The sequence below is a fragment of the Emys orbicularis genome, chromosome 21, assembly GCF_028017835.1.
Source record: "Emys orbicularis isolate rEmyOrb1 chromosome 21, rEmyOrb1.hap1, whole genome shotgun sequence".
Taxonomy (NCBI): domain Eukaryota; kingdom Metazoa; phylum Chordata; order Testudines; family Emydidae; genus Emys; species Emys orbicularis.
The window spans coordinates 6,462,129-6,477,027 of NC_088703.1; the positions used below are offsets into that span (position 1 = coordinate 6,462,129).

The 14,899-nt window shown below is 47.9% G+C and overlaps 2 protein-coding genes across 2 annotated transcripts in view; one reads left to right on the forward strand and one right to left on the reverse strand.

The window, feature by feature from the left end:
- LOC135893305 (zinc finger protein 883-like) overlaps positions 1–14,899 on the reverse strand; it is a 222,162-nt gene that overhangs the window by 195,155 nt on the left and 12,108 nt on the right. The window lies entirely within an intron of this gene.
- Positions 720–9,924, forward strand: LOC135893270 (zinc finger protein 34-like). Its single transcript, XM_065421071.1, has 4 exons — positions 720–743; positions 1,444–1,570; positions 8,336–8,449; positions 8,831–9,924. The coding sequence occupies exons 1-4, from the start codon at positions 720–722 to the stop codon at positions 9,922–9,924; spliced, it is 1,359 nt and encodes a 452-aa protein (XP_065277143.1).

Consider the following 14,899-nt stretch of genomic DNA (forward strand, 5'->3'; position numbering starts at 1 on the left):
TGGCTCTCCTCACCGAGCCCTGCCCCCCAGAAGGGAGAGGGGTGGCTAGCCGGAGCCAACCGACGCTCCACGGCACTGCCGTATCATTACGTTTAGGGGGGATTCTGACTTAGAGGCATTCAGTCATAATCCCACAGATGGTAGTTTCGCCCCATTGGCTCCTCAGCCAAGAACATACACCAAATGTCTGAACCTGCGCTTCCTCTCTTACTGAGCAGGATTACTACTGCAACATGGAAGTCTATTTATTCCAGTTCCATTGTCCTTATTTTACTGCTCTCCTTTCTTCCTTTCTTCCTTTCTTCAGAGTCATGAAATCTATCATTTCATGATCACTTTCACCCAGATCGCTTTCCACCTTCTGTTTCATAACCAATTCCCCCCTTTTAGTAAGAATGAAGTGTAAAATGGCTGCCCCCCGATTACTACTTCCATCTTCCGAAACAGACATTCCAAGAACATATTGGACACCGTTTGGTTGGAGAACTTTTCCAGCGGATGTCTGGGTAGTTAATTATGTTTTGAATATTTCTCTTACTTGCATGACAGCATCTAGAACGTCAGTCTGCAGGGAAAGAGGCTGCAGGGAATTGTAATGTGAAATTACTAAGACCTGTTCTGAAATCTCTCCAATTGCCCTTCTTTCCTTGACCGGCTGCAGTGTGACATCCGTGTTTTGCTTCGGATCAGCCCATTCTTCTGTGGGATAGGGAAGGGAAATGGCTGCAGCGGAGGCAGTTCAGGTAGGGATTATTGAGGAGTGGCTGGTGGGTTCCTGCTAGAAGGAGAGGGGCAGTAAATATATAGGAGGTGGGGGCTTCTGGGTGGTTGCTCTGGAGGTGGGAGGTGGAGGAAATATCCAGGGGGGAGAAGGGGAGGGGGACAGGGTATGACAAAGGTCCTGGGATTTGTTTACTTGGGCCCTAGATTCTAGGAACAGACCCATGGGGTTTGTGGGTGGAAAGTCCTTAATTTATGGAAAAGGAAACAAACCCCCTGGACTGGGCTGGGAAAAGTGACCAGTCTCCAGGTGCTGGAGCCTGAACCTACTAGCCAGAGTCTTGTATGAAATATGAAGGAAACACCCACCAGCGATGATTTGGGGAGATGCCCCATCCCCTCCCATCCAACTGCTGGCAATGGGGAGGGTGTTGGGATTCCTACCGGGGGCTGTTCCTGGATCCCCATCTCCTGTATCAGCCTCAGGCTAGGATTTGTGTGATGAATGTGAAGACTCCTGTTGCCTGTGTCTGCTGTACAGGAGAGGGGCTCTCTCTGTCTCCCCTCACCCTGATGCCTCCTGGCTGCGCAGGGCGGGGTCGGTGTGGCACTCTGTTCTTTGTCTACTTCCCTGAGCTGCCATCTGGTTGTCCCTCCTCTCCCGTGACCAGTGGGGTTGTCACTAGGCAGCAGGTACTGAGTAGGGGGCTCTTGCTCTTTCAGGCGTCAGTGACCTTCGAGGAGGTGGCCGTGTATGTCACCAAGGAAGAGTGGGCTCTGCTGGACCCCGCTCAGAGAGCCCTCTACAGAGACGTTATGCAGGAGAACTATGAGAATGTGACCTCACTGGGTAAGGATTCCTGTCCTCTCGGTTCTTAGAAGGGGAATTTAAGATTTAAAGTTCACAACACCAACAATACAACCTTAACTCTGCCCTGGTTCAGCAACACCTCGACAGGCCAATGACATGTGCAAGCGCTCTACCCTCTCCTGCTACAGAATACTTTGGGAACAGAGCACAGGAGCAGCATAGCACAAAATCTAACGCCGTCTCTTTGCTAAGGCAAAACTTGGGTTTAGGTCTGTTGTAGCGAACAGAAGCTGAACTCAAATACTGAGCCTACTCCACACAGACCGGGTCAGACTTCTAAAATGTTACCACCCCTTTACCCTCGCCCTGAGGATTTCTGCTAAGTCACTGCCTTCACTTACCTCTCACTAGGCCCTGGAGACTTCTAGCATGTATGTCACCAGAGTGCTGACAAACTCCATGGCAAGGACACACCCTTGTGCACCTTTACTGACACAACCTACAGTATTCAGCATTTAAATGAGGCACACCTGTTCCATCAAGGTTCACGTGCACCTGTCTTTATATCACAGTCACAGCTTTGCCAAGCAGCGCCAGCTAATCTCGCCACCATTCCATGGACATACAGCTGACACAATGCACACAGCTGGAGTACACGCAGAGAAGTGCTGGTATTCAAATATGTAGAACACAACACACACAATGGCATGTTCTCTTAGTCCTTCCTCATATCGATTATAAATTAATACATTTTAAGGCCAGGAGGGACAATTAGGTCATCTAGTCTAATCTCCTGTATTATACAGGCCGTGGAATTTTATCCAGTTACTGTTGTATTGAGCTTAATACCTTGTGTTTGATTAAAACATCTTCCAGAAGGGCATGAAGACTTCAGGAGATGGAAAATCTGTCACTTGGTAGTTTGTTAACTTATGCATCACCCTTACTGACCTAAGCTCCAGGGTTAGGGGGCAGGGGCAGAGTTAAGGTTGCATTGCAGGGGTGGCGTGGGGTTGAGTTCTTCAGTTCCTGGTTTTCAGAGGTTTTACATTTAGCTACCATCCACATGCTGGAAGGGCATGGGGCAGCACTGGGCAACCTGAACTCTGCATTTATCTAGTTTATGGATATTTAATTTCCTTGAGTTTTTGATGGACTTTTTTGCCACTGATGACTGTCACTCGAGTTTTTGCCAGCAAAACCGTGTTGGATAGGGATGGGATAGTGATTTGCAGGCAAAACTTTGATGTGGTCACCAGGCCAAAGTCTCCGTGTGGATTTTAGAGCCCCTTAAGAATAATGTCCTGACACCAAGATTTCTGGGTTAAGAGCAACATTTCTAAGAGAAGTTCCCGCAGAATGTCAGAAAAATCCACCACACACATTTCCCTGAAAGCTGTCGGTGATGGAGCTCAGATTCAAATGCATTGGTGGAGTTCAGGTTCCATGGGCCACATCACGTCCTCCTGAGCCTACCAGTTAGTATGAGAGCCGATGGGGCCATGGACTAGCTGAGATAAATGCCAAGTGACTGAGATTAGTCAGGGGACCATTAGAACTAGGGCTTTGGAGCGGAGCCCGGAGCTGGAGCGCGGAGCAGTGGAGCTGCGGGTTTTTGCCTGGAGCTGGAGCAGAACCGGAGCACAGCTCCAAAGCCCGGCGGTTTGAGTGCAAGGTCTGCAAGGAAGTGTTTATAAGAGCAAAGTGATTTTTGTAAAAAAGCTGCTTTTATGGGGGCTGTATCTCAGGTACTTCTTGATCAAATAACCCCATCTTTGGACCACTAACCCTGCCCTGCACCCCGAGGACGAGCAGTGTCTTTCATGACAATATGAGTAAGAATGTAAATTTTAGAAAGATTAGACAAGCTGACCTTTAAACAGAAAGTAGTGCTGAGCCTTAACCTTAACTCTGCTGTAAAAACTTGCAAATGCATGGCAGGTGTTACAGTCAGGTGCTTCCCGCTGTAGACAGGAGACAGTGTGAGGTTCTTACAGAGGAGTCCTTGAGTCAAGTGAAAGCAGAGAGCAGGGACCAGTGGGAGAAGAGAAGATGGTGTGTGTGTGTGGGGGGTTGATGGTGCTGAGGTGCCACAAGGCGGGGGGGCTGAGAGTGGACAGCATGAAGGGGAAGGGTTTTGTGGCACATTGGGACGAGATGGGAATCAGGGATGGTTGGGTACAGTGGAAGGAGGCAGATGGAGGGAGTCAGGGGGAGGCACTCCTGGGAACGGTGTGAACTGGGAGGGTGGGAATGGGGGAAAGGGGGTGGAGGGCCCAGCAGTGGTGCTGTTTTAGAGGAGGGTTGGGTAGAAGATCCATTTTACATGGGAGTGGGGAATGCTGGGAGTAGAAGCATGGGGGAGGGAAGGGGTTGGGGAGTGGTTGCTCTAGGGAGCATGGAGGGTCTGGTGAGGCTGGGAAGGGAAGGTTTCAGGGAGAGAGATTTGGGGCACTCCACTGAGACTGCTTTTGCCAAGGTCTCTAATAACTGTTAGCTAGGCAAATCTCAGAGCCAGGACTCCATCCTCATCCTCCTTGACCTGTCAGCCACCTTTAACACCACTGACCACGGTCCTTTTCTTGAAATCTGATCTTCAGTTAGCCTCTTCTGATTCTCCTCCTACCTCTCTAATCTCTCCTCCAGTGGGGCCTTAGGAGAGCCCTCCTCATCCCCTCCCCAGCATCTGAGGGGGAGTCACAGGGTTACCAAGCGAGGTTGTGGAATCCCTGTAATTTGAGTTTTTTTGAGAATAGGTGAGATAAACACCTCTCAGGGATGGTCTAGGTGTACTTGTTCCTGGTTTCAGGGCCGGCTTTAGGAAGTGCGGGGCCCAATTCGAACATTTTCGGCGGGGCTCTGGCAGGGATGACTAAAAAAAAAAAAAACGTAAAAAAACCCCTTTCATTTCTTCCGTGTATTATTTACTTTCCATAACTATATAAATAATAACAAAGTTATATATTACATACATTGCTGGCTGGGGGCAGGGCAGGGGCAGGGCAGGGGCTGACTGGAGGTAGGGTCTGGCTGGAGGCAGGGCAGGGGGTGCGGGGTGCAGGGCTGGTGCAGGCAGGGGGTGCAGCAGGGGCTGGCTGCGGGCAGGGCAGGGGCTCCCCTGCTTCTACCGCCCCAGCCCTTTAAATAGCTGCCGGAGCCCTGGGGAAGCTGCAGGGCTCCCGTGGCTATTTAAAGGACCAGGGCAGCAGTAGCAGCTGGACCCCAGGCCCTTTAAATTGCCCCCTGGGGAAGCCGGCTGCCCCGGTACGGCGTACCGGCGGCAGCAAGGGCGTGGGGCCCTGTTAGGCACGGGGCCCAATTCAGGGGAATTGCCTGAATTGGCCCTGCCGGCTTTAGGGCTGAAGGGTGGACTAGATGACCGCTTGAGATGCTTTCTACCCCTACAAGTCCAAGATTTTATGATTCTTTATCCGATCCCTTTGCTATATCTTTGTCTCCCTCTGGAGAATGTGAGGATTCAATTAGTATTTTTTTTTTTAATGAAAAATATGCATGAGTCAGCTTCTCCTCCCACTTTGCCTTTTTACCCACTGGCTGTGAATGAGTTTATTCCTCTTATGGGACAGGGGAACAGTGGTTGCTGAAGTAACGTGGGCTTCTGTATATTGGCATGGATACACTATCAATAATTGTCCACATCGGAATAGAGCACCTTGGAGAGACAATGGAAGACCCAAGGACTAGATATTAACTTGTAATGACTGTGATCCAAGGGTAGCAGAACATGGGAACACAATGGGACTGCAATTCAGGATTAGGTTACAAACAGACAAAAAGCTTGCGGCTGGCCAAGGCAAAAAGACCAAGAGAGGGCGACAGAGAGAAAGGTGAAATCGAGGAGGCTTTGGGAAAGCCAGGCAGATGACTCTTGCAAAATGAACTTCGAGTTCAGTTTTGTTTTACCAGACTAACCTATGGATCTTCAAATGCTGTATTCCAGTTGCCTAATCAATGCCTAATCTTGTTCTGAAAAGACGGTATTGCATTGCTGCAAATACCTACTGGTTGCAGCACCCAACGGAGAGAGTGTTTTGCAGGAGTCTGAAATCATTTGCACTTTCTGGAGGACCTGCCTCCCAGCCTGGGTCCATAGACTTGCACCACTGGGCTAAACATAACTGTATAGATGTTGTCGATTGGGCTGGAGCTCAGTCAATCAAGCCAAGGGTGGGCTTGAGAGCCTGAGCCACCGTGTCAAAGAAATGTCTTCACGGATTTTTTTAATGTGCTAAGATTAGCATCACTAACGAACGTCTGTGGATCCAGGCTGATCGGCTCGCTCCCTGATGCAGTGTAGATATAATGGGGGCAGAGACTGTATAAAAACTGGCGCATCTAAGACCTTGTAAAACCATTACTTCCTATCTTCCCTGTCAAAGCCCTTCATGGCCTCATCCCTTCCTTGCGAATCAACTCTCATTTGGTACTGAGGTGCCAATTCCCACCTCTGATTAGCCCGTGGTGCCATCCTTCATCACCCACTTGTGAAATCTTAAAACATGCTCCTTCATGGACATGGGAAATTATAATCGGGTGATAGGAACAACAAGAGGGAAATCAGTGGGGGAACCTGCTCAACGTCTAGATGTCTATACACAAATACAAAGAGTGCGGGTAAGAAAGAAGAAGAATTGGAAGTATTGTTCACACCGGCCCTTGTTGTCAGCAAAACTTTTGTCTTTTGGGGGGCGGGGGGTGTTTTTTAACACCTCTGAAAGAAAAAAGTTTTGTCATTCAGTTGCCAGCGTAGACATAGCCTTAGGGCTTGTCTACACTTACATTTTATAGCGCTCTAACTTGCTGGCTCAGGGGGGTGAAAAATCACCCCCCTGAGCGCAGCAAGTCTGAGTGCTTAAAGCACTAGTGTAGACAGTGTAAAGTGCTAGTGTAGACAGGCTCCGAGCGCTGGGAGCTGTGCTCCCAGCATTCAGAGCTAATCCCCTCATGGCGATGAATTACCAGGAGCGCTTGTGCGCGACCACACTCGCACTTCAAAGCGCTGCTGTGGGAGCATTTCCACGGCAGTGTTTTGAAGTTTCCAGTGTAGACATGCCCTTAGATAAGTTTGATGGATTCAAGTTGGCAGGGCCTGATGAAATTCACACTAGGGTACTTAAGGAACTAGCTGAATCAATCATGGAACCTTTAGCAATTATCGCGGAGAACTTCTGGAGGATGGGTGAGGTCCCAGAAGAGTAAAGAAGGGCAAACATAGTACTTGTCTTCTTTAAAAGGGAACAAAAAGGACTCAGAGAATTATAGACTAGTAGGCAGCCTAACTTTGGTACCTGGAAAGATACTGGAACAAATTATTAAACAATCAACTTGTAAGTACCTAGAGGATAGTAATGTGATAAGTTATAGCCAGCATAGATTTGTCAAGAACAAATTGTAGCAAACCAACCTAATTTCCTTCTTTGACAAGGTTACTGGCCTAGTGGATGAAGGGAAGCAGTAGATGTGATATATTTAGGATGGATTTTGAGACTGTCATGAGGGACTTTCTTATATACAAACTAGGGAAATGTGGTCTAGATGCAATTTATATAAGGTGAGTGAACAACTGGTTGAAAGACTATATTTAAAGAGTAGTTATTAATGGTTTGCTGTCAAATTGGAAGAATGTATCTAGTGTGGTCCTGCAGGTGTTGATCTGGGGTCTAGTACTATAAAATATTTTCATTGATGACTTCGATAATGGAGTAGAGAGTATGTTTATAAAATTTGCAGATGACACTAAGCTGGGAGGGGTTGCAATCACTTTGGAGTACAGGATTAGAATTCAAATTAGAATTCAGCTAGTCTGAATTCAACATTCAGTAAAGAGATGTGCAAAGTACTACATTGAGAAAGGAAAAATCACATGCATCACTACAAAATGGGGAATGACTAGGTAGGCAGTAGTACAGCTGAAAGGGATCTGGGGGTTATAGAAGATCACAAATTGGAATACAAGTCAACAATGTGATGCAGATGCAAAAAAAGGATAATATTGTTCTGATCTTGTATATAAGATATGGGAAGTAATTGCCCTGTTCCACTTGGCACTGGTGAGGCCTTGGCTAGAGTACCCTGTCCAATTCTGAATGCCACTCTTTCAGAAAGATGTGGACAAATTGGAGAGAGTCCAGAGTACAGCACCAAAAATGATAAAATATTTGGAACACTTGACCTATGAGAAAAAGTTTAAAAAATGGGGCATAGTTACTCTTGAGAAAAGAAAACTAAGGGGGGATTCGATAACAGTCTTCAAAACTGTTAAGTGCTGTTCTAAAGAGGACAGTAATCAATTTTTCTCCGTGTTCACTGAAGGTAGGATGAGATGTGATGAGCTTAATCTGCAGCAAGGGAGATGTAGATTAGATATTAGGAAAAACTTTCTGACTCTAAGGGTAGTTAAGCTCCGGAATAGGCTTTCTGTCCCCTACCTGATGTCTCTGACTGCCCCCACTCAGGTGTCAGGCCTCGTGTCTTTCCCTCTTCTGCAGTGCATCTGTGCCTCTCTGTGTCAGTAAGAAGTAGTTCCAGGGAGACTTCCCCTCTGGCTGGAGTCTCCCCTTCCTGGGAAATGGAGTTACCTTCTCTGGGTTTCAGGAGCCCCTTTGATGCTGAATATCTGGCTGTGTGTCCCCCCCAGTGGAGGTGGAGATAGTTAAATCCCTCATAAGCAGAGTGTCCTGGGATTTTACTCTGTTAAAATGGGCTGGGGTTAAAATAAAAACTTTTTTGGGTGACAAATGTCCCATGAATTCACGTGAATTCATTTCTCTCCCCATTGAGCAGGGTTTGCAGCTTCCAAACCTGATGTGATCACCCATCTGGAACGAGGGGACGAGCCGTGGCTTCTAGAGCTCCAGGGCTCTGAGGAAAGAGAAATCCTGGGAGTCACCTGCCAAAGTGAGGAGTCATTAAACCAACTGAAAACCTGTCAGTGCCAGCAGGGAACAGCTGGGCTTCCCTGCAAAGCCCTTGTGAGCTCTCTGAGTAAATCAGGATTGTCCCCAGCGGGCATCATATCTTCTAGCTACATATTGCTCATGGCTTCCGACCCTTCCTGACTGACCCCTGGCAGTAGTTCCCTCCATTCCCCCTCTTCCCTGGGATGTGTGGGTGGGATATGGAAGCAGAATTGATCCTGCTCCTCGCCACCCTGTGGGGAAGAGTTTGGGGGAATTCAGTCCCTAATATGTTCCCCCCGTCTCTCCGGTTGTGATTTTTGATTGTTCTCCACGTTTCCATCCCTGTTTCTGAGGCGTCTCCCTTTTTCTGTCCCAGCAGGTGGCAAGAAAGAGGAGCAGAATCCTCAGCAGGAAGTGGCTGAGCAAATGCCACCACGTGCGGCCAGATCCCAAGGGAATGTGTCCTGGAATCATGAGCAGGGAAAAGCCTGTGAGCATCAGCGCAAGTCAGAGAAGGGGCAGGAAAACCAGTCAAGGGAGAAAGTTGGTAAATCTATTAATTATCAGGGAACTCAGAAGGGTCTCAAGGAAACCAAAGCCCAGCAGAGCATCCCGGCGGGAGAGAGAAATAACACATGCTCTGAGTGTGGGAAAAACTTCCACAGCCACTCACACCTTATTAGACATGAGAGAATCCATAGCGGAGAGAGACCCTACGAATGCTGTGAGTGTGGGAAAAGCTTCACTCAGCGCGCGCACCTTCTTACACATCAGAGACTCCACACAGAAGAGAGCCCCTATGAATGCCATCAGTGCGGAAAAAGCTTCAAGGAGAGATCAAACCTTCTTACACATCAAAGAATCCACACAGGGGAGAGACCCTACGAATGCTGTGAGTGCGGGAAAAACTTCAGTCATCGCTCAGCCCTCGTTGTACATCAGAGGATCCATACAGGAGAGAGACCCTACAGATGCTGTGACTGCGAGAAAAACTTCAGTTCCCAGTCAGACCTTATTAAACATCATAGAATCCACACCGGGGAGAAACCCTATGAGTGCAGTGAGTGTGGGGAAAACTTCACCCAGAGTTCTGCCCTTATTACACATCAGAGGATCCACACAGGGGAGAGACCCTATGCATGCTGTGAGTGCGGGAAAACCTTCAGTCATAGCTCTGCCCTTGTTACCCATCAAAGGATCCATACAGGAGAAAGACCTTACAGATGCTGTGACTGCGGGAAAAACTTCATTTACTGCTCAGACCTTATTAAACATCAGAGGATCCACACAGGGGAGAGACCCTATGAATGTTGCGAGTGTGGGAAAACCTTCACTCTGAGCTCACACCTTATTGCACATCAGAGGATCCACACAGGGGAGAGACCCTATGCGTGCTGTGAATGTGGAAAAACCTTCAGTCAGAGCTCACACCTTATTAAACATCAAAGGATCCACACAAGAGAGAGACCCTAGGAATGCTCTGAGTGTGGGAAGTGCTTCCATCCTAGCTCAGCCCTTATCATCAGAGAAGCTGCAAGGGAGAGAAACACCGCAACCAAACTGTCTAAGGCAGAGAAAAGGTTTTTTTCACCCTTTTACACTTTTGCTGTTTCCCACATTGGGAACGTTAAGGCTGTTTGCAGCATTTGCGTCACCGTGGTCTCAGTTTCCTCAGCTGAATTGCCCTCTCTTCCCTTTGGCCGCTCACCCTTCCTTAAGGTGAATCCCCTGGTCCTATTTATCAACTCCTAGGTCATGGAAATGTGTCCGCCTCCGACAGGAATATCCATCAGCTCTAGGTGGGGAAAACGGGTGACCGCAACTAGCTACATTGAGGTTAAATCTACCTGGGCTTTGTCCCCGTTACGATTTTCCACGGAGTTAGCTAGCGAGCGTTCGCTATCCTGATGTAAAAGACAACTATTCTTGCACTAAAAAATATAGTCCACATATAGTCACTGGGCTAATCCGGTATGTTTCTTCGTGACTTGACATAACCTCCATCACTTTTCCTAGTCTCAACAAACCCGCAGCGTCACATTTATACTCTTCTTTCCACTGAAAAGTGATTGTTAGTCACCCGGTTCCCTGACCGGGGACAGATTGGCTCGTTCTCAGGTCTTCTCACATTGCACTGGGTTCTGCTGAAGAGCAGTTATTTCTGTACCATTTTTCTCATGTAAATATATTTAAATATAATAAAGAGCAGGAGGAGGGGAAAAAAGTGTTTTTTCAGCCGCTGTGACACCCGAAGATGCTGGGGTGAGTCGGAGGGATTCCCATCTTCCTCGTCACCCCAGCAGTGTTGCCTTCTTGCTGAGCTACTTGAGGTTTATCTTCTCCACGTTGGACACCTCCCCAAGTGTCATGTGGTGCAGCGTTCTCGGCTCTCTGTGCTTGGGAAGCATACTTTGATTTCTTTGGTCTTAAAACATATTCATTTAGGGCTGGAGATGAAAGTGGGAGGTTTCAGAGGGGTAGCCATGTTAGTCTGTATCAGCAAAAAGAACGAGGAGGACTTGTGGCACCTTAGAGACTAACAAATTTATTTGGGCAGAAGCTTTCGTGGGCTAAAACCTACTTCATCGGATGCACGCAGTGAAAATACAGTAGGAAGATATATATACACAGAGAACATGAAAAAATGGGTGTTGCCATACCAACTATTTGATTGGATCCCAAATGCAATGTGAGCATTTGGAGTATAAATCCATTTCTGTCTGCTGACAAAGCCTCTGCTAGGTTTTCTTCCTACTGATCTGGGATTGTTTGCGGATGGAAAGCCTGCTCAATAACATCTGCTGAAGCCACTGGCCTCCCTCAGCCCTTACTGCCAGCAGAATCTGCTCCTTGCCGAAAATGGGGCTGTGAAAGGGGGCAAATCAGAAGGGACGGTTGGGCAGAATTTGTGTAGGGGAGGCAAGCTTACTACACAGGTGGGTCAAACATGCGGAGACACGGGAGACAGAGGGGCAAAGTCTGGGGCAGGGAGTAGGAGCTGATGTTAAGAAAAGGGAAGATGCCTGGCCAGATCATGGCAATAGGGAGGGGTACAGGGAATAACACCTCATAATTGGGGGAGCCTTCCAAAATGTTTTCAAACCTAGAATGTAGAGGCAGAGGGGCTTTACTGAGCCACACAGGATGGTCCATCTCCGTACCCCCTCCCCAGGGCTGTGTTCCTGAAGGCACAGTGCATCCCTGGGCCTAGACAAGGCAGCTGATCCCGATCTGAAATGATGTATGGAGCTGCTGAAAAAGACTGGAAGCAATGACGTATTTTTTACATTCTCTCCTTAAAAATTGATCGTTTTCATACATGTTTTTGGAGTTTAAACTTGGGAGGGCTCGGTAACAGCAAAGTAGCAACCCGTGCAGGAGAGCAATTCATTAGTTACTATTATGTCTATAAAAGCAGCAAAAAGTCCTGTGGCACCTTATAGACTAACAGACGTATTGGAGCTTTCGTGGGTGAATACCCACTTCGTCGGATGCATGAAAGCTCATGCTCCAATACGTCTGTTAGTCTATGAGGTGCCACAGGACTCTCTGCTGCTTTTACAGATCCAGACTAACACGGCTACCCCTCTGATATTATGTCTATATAACCTTAGCCCTAAAAGCCGCAGTCACACACACTGTGTCCCTGTTGTTTTAAGTGCTGTACAAACACTGAACAGTCCTAGGCTGGAACAGCTGACAAGCCAGACAGACAGGGTGAGGGAAGGGTAAGCCCGTACCAGCAGAGCGAACAACGTGACGGCAGCAACTGGCGTGTTAATGTCACCATGTTTTCTTTTTGCTGGGTTGAATTACAATGTGACCAGCTAAAGGGGAGGGACAGGGACATTGAACGGATGGGGTGAGGGTGGGGAAGGGGTGTGGAGAACAGGGTAAGACAAGTGACGGGAAGGTGAAGAGATCGGGAGGGAGGTGAAAGAGGTAAGAGGACTGAGGGCTCAGACAAGCCCTCAGCACAGGGCAGAGGAAGCCCAGTCAAAAACTGGTCTTTAAACCTCCAGAAATCTCTTATTTTGCTGCTTCTGCTCCGACTGGCTGGGGTTTTAGACTGGCTGGTTCTGCTCTTCAAAATGTCCCCTATGACCCCCCCCCCCCCCCCCCCCCCCGCCAGGAGAGAACAATGGGACTTCAGGGAGCTCGAGTGTTACCCCGGAATTTGATATTCCTGTGTGTTACCACAGAATTTGACAGTACTGCAGTTTGCAATTTTGTAGGGTCAGGCACTCCCAGCTCAATACAAAACATGACAGAGCGAGGAAAATCTTAGGCCCTGAGAGGCAAGGCCAAATAACTGCATGTTGGCTGGTTTGCTATCAGAATGAGAGGATGGGATAAGTGAATGTATTGTAAGAATAGCAGGAATGTTTGACCGACCGACCTTGATCTTGAGCACCTTTGACACCATTATAAGTTTAGTTATTGTTATGAATAGAAATGTTTTGATGGTAGGAGATAATGAGTAGTTTTGCTGAAAGTAGGAGAATTGGTGACCCACTAGGGGTTACTGTGGTGACCCACTAGGAGTCACTAGCAGTTACGTGCTTTGTTTGAAGTTAGCTAATAAAGATTAGTGAAAGAATTTGCTTTGGAACAGTCCGAGGAAGCTTTCTTTGGGCAAGGATCTGACAGCTAAGTTCCCCAGCAGACAGATCGAAGGCAGTCCCTCCCAGAAACCTGGATGCTGATCCCTCAAAACCATTTCTTAACTTTAGGTAAATATAAATGAAGATTAGGGTTGGAAGAGATCTCAGGAGGACATCTAGTCCAACCCCCTGCTCAAAGCTGGACCAACCCCACCTAAATCATCCCAGCCAGGGCTTTGTCAAGCCTGACCTTAAAAACCTCTAAGGATGGAGATTTCACCACCTCCCTAGGTAACCCATTCCAGTGCTTCACCACCCTCCTAATGAAATAGTTTTTCCTAATGTCCAACCTAGACCTCCCCCACTGCAACTTGAGACCATTGCTCCTTGTTCTGTCATCTGCCACCACTGAGAACAGCCAAGCTCCATCCTCCTTGAAACCCCCCTTCAGGTAGTTGAAGGCTGCTATCAAATCCCCCCTCAATCTTCTCTTGTGCAGACTAAAAAAGCCCAGTTCCCTCAGCCTCTCCTCGTACGTCATGTGCCCCAGCCCCTTGATCATTTTCCACTGGACTCTCCAATTTGTCCACATCCTTCTCGTAGTGTGGGGCCCAAAACTGGACACAGTACTCCAGGTGTGGCCTCAGCAGTGCCAAGTAGAGGGGAATAACAATTTTCCTCGATCTGCTGGCAATGCTCCTACTAATGCAGACCAATATGCCATTAGCCTTCTTGGCGACAAGAGCACACTGCTGACGGATATCCAGCTTCTTGTCCACTGTAATCCCCAGGTCCTTTTCTGCAGAACTGCTGCTTAGCTGATCGGTCTCCAGCCTGTAGTGGTGCATGGGATTCTTCCGTCCTAAGTGCAGGACTCTGCACTTGTCCTTGTTGAACCTTATCAGATTTCTTTTAGCCCAATCCTGCAATTTGTCTAGGTCACTCTGGACCCTATCCCTCCCTCCAGCATATCTACCTTTCCTCCCAGTTTAGTGTCATCTGCGAACTTGCTGAGGGTGCAATTAATCCCATCATCTAGATCATTAATGAAGCTGTTGAACAAAACCAGCCCCAGGACAGACCCCTGGGGCACTCTGCTTGATACCGGCTGCCAACTAGACATCAAGCCATCGATCACTACCCGTTGAGCCCGATGATCTAGCCAGCTTTATATCCACCTTATAGTCCATTCATCCAATCCATACTTGTTTAACTTGCTGGCAAGAGTACTGTGGGAGACCATATCAAAAGCTTTGCTAAAGTCAAGATATATCACATTCACTGCTTTCCCCCTATCCTCAGAGCCACTTATCTCATCATAGAAGGCAATCAGGTTGGTCAGGCATGACTTGCCTTTCGTGAATCCATATTGACTGTTTCTGATCACCTTCCTCTCCTCCAAGTGCTTCAAAATGGATCCCTTGAGGACCTGCTCCATGATTTTTCCAGGGACCAAGGTGAGGCTGTAGTTCCCCCCGGATTCTCCTTCTTCCCTTTTTAAAAGATGAGCACTATATTTGCCTTTTTCCAATCCTCCAGGACCTCCCCCAATCGCCACGAGTTTTCAAAGATAATGGCCAATGGCCCTGCAATCACATCAGCCAATTCCCTCAGCACCCTCGGATGCATTAGATCCAGCCCCATGGACTTGTGCATGTCCAGCTTTTCTAAATAGCCCTTAACTATTTCTTTCACCACAGAGGGCTGCTCACCTCCTCCCCATACTGTGCTGCCCAGTGCAGCCGTTTGGGGGCTGACCTTGTCTGTGAAGACCGAGTAATTCAGCTTTTTGGCCCTATAACAATTATGTGGATGAACCCAGACAATCACTACACCACTGAATG

Excerpts from the sequence above, each read along its gene's own strand:
- LOC135893270 (XM_065421071.1), top strand. The coding sequence starts at position 720 with ATGGCTGCAGCGGAGGCAGTTCAG. Across the intron at positions 744-1,443 it reads CTGCAGCGGAGGCAGTTCAG|GCGTCAGTGACCTTCGAGGA; the intron begins GTAGGGATTATT and ends TTGCTCTTTCAG. Across the intron at positions 8,450-8,830 it reads CCTGGGAGTCACCTGCCAAA|GTGGCAAGAAAGAGGAGCAG; the intron begins GTGAGGAGTCAT and ends CTGTCCCAGCAG.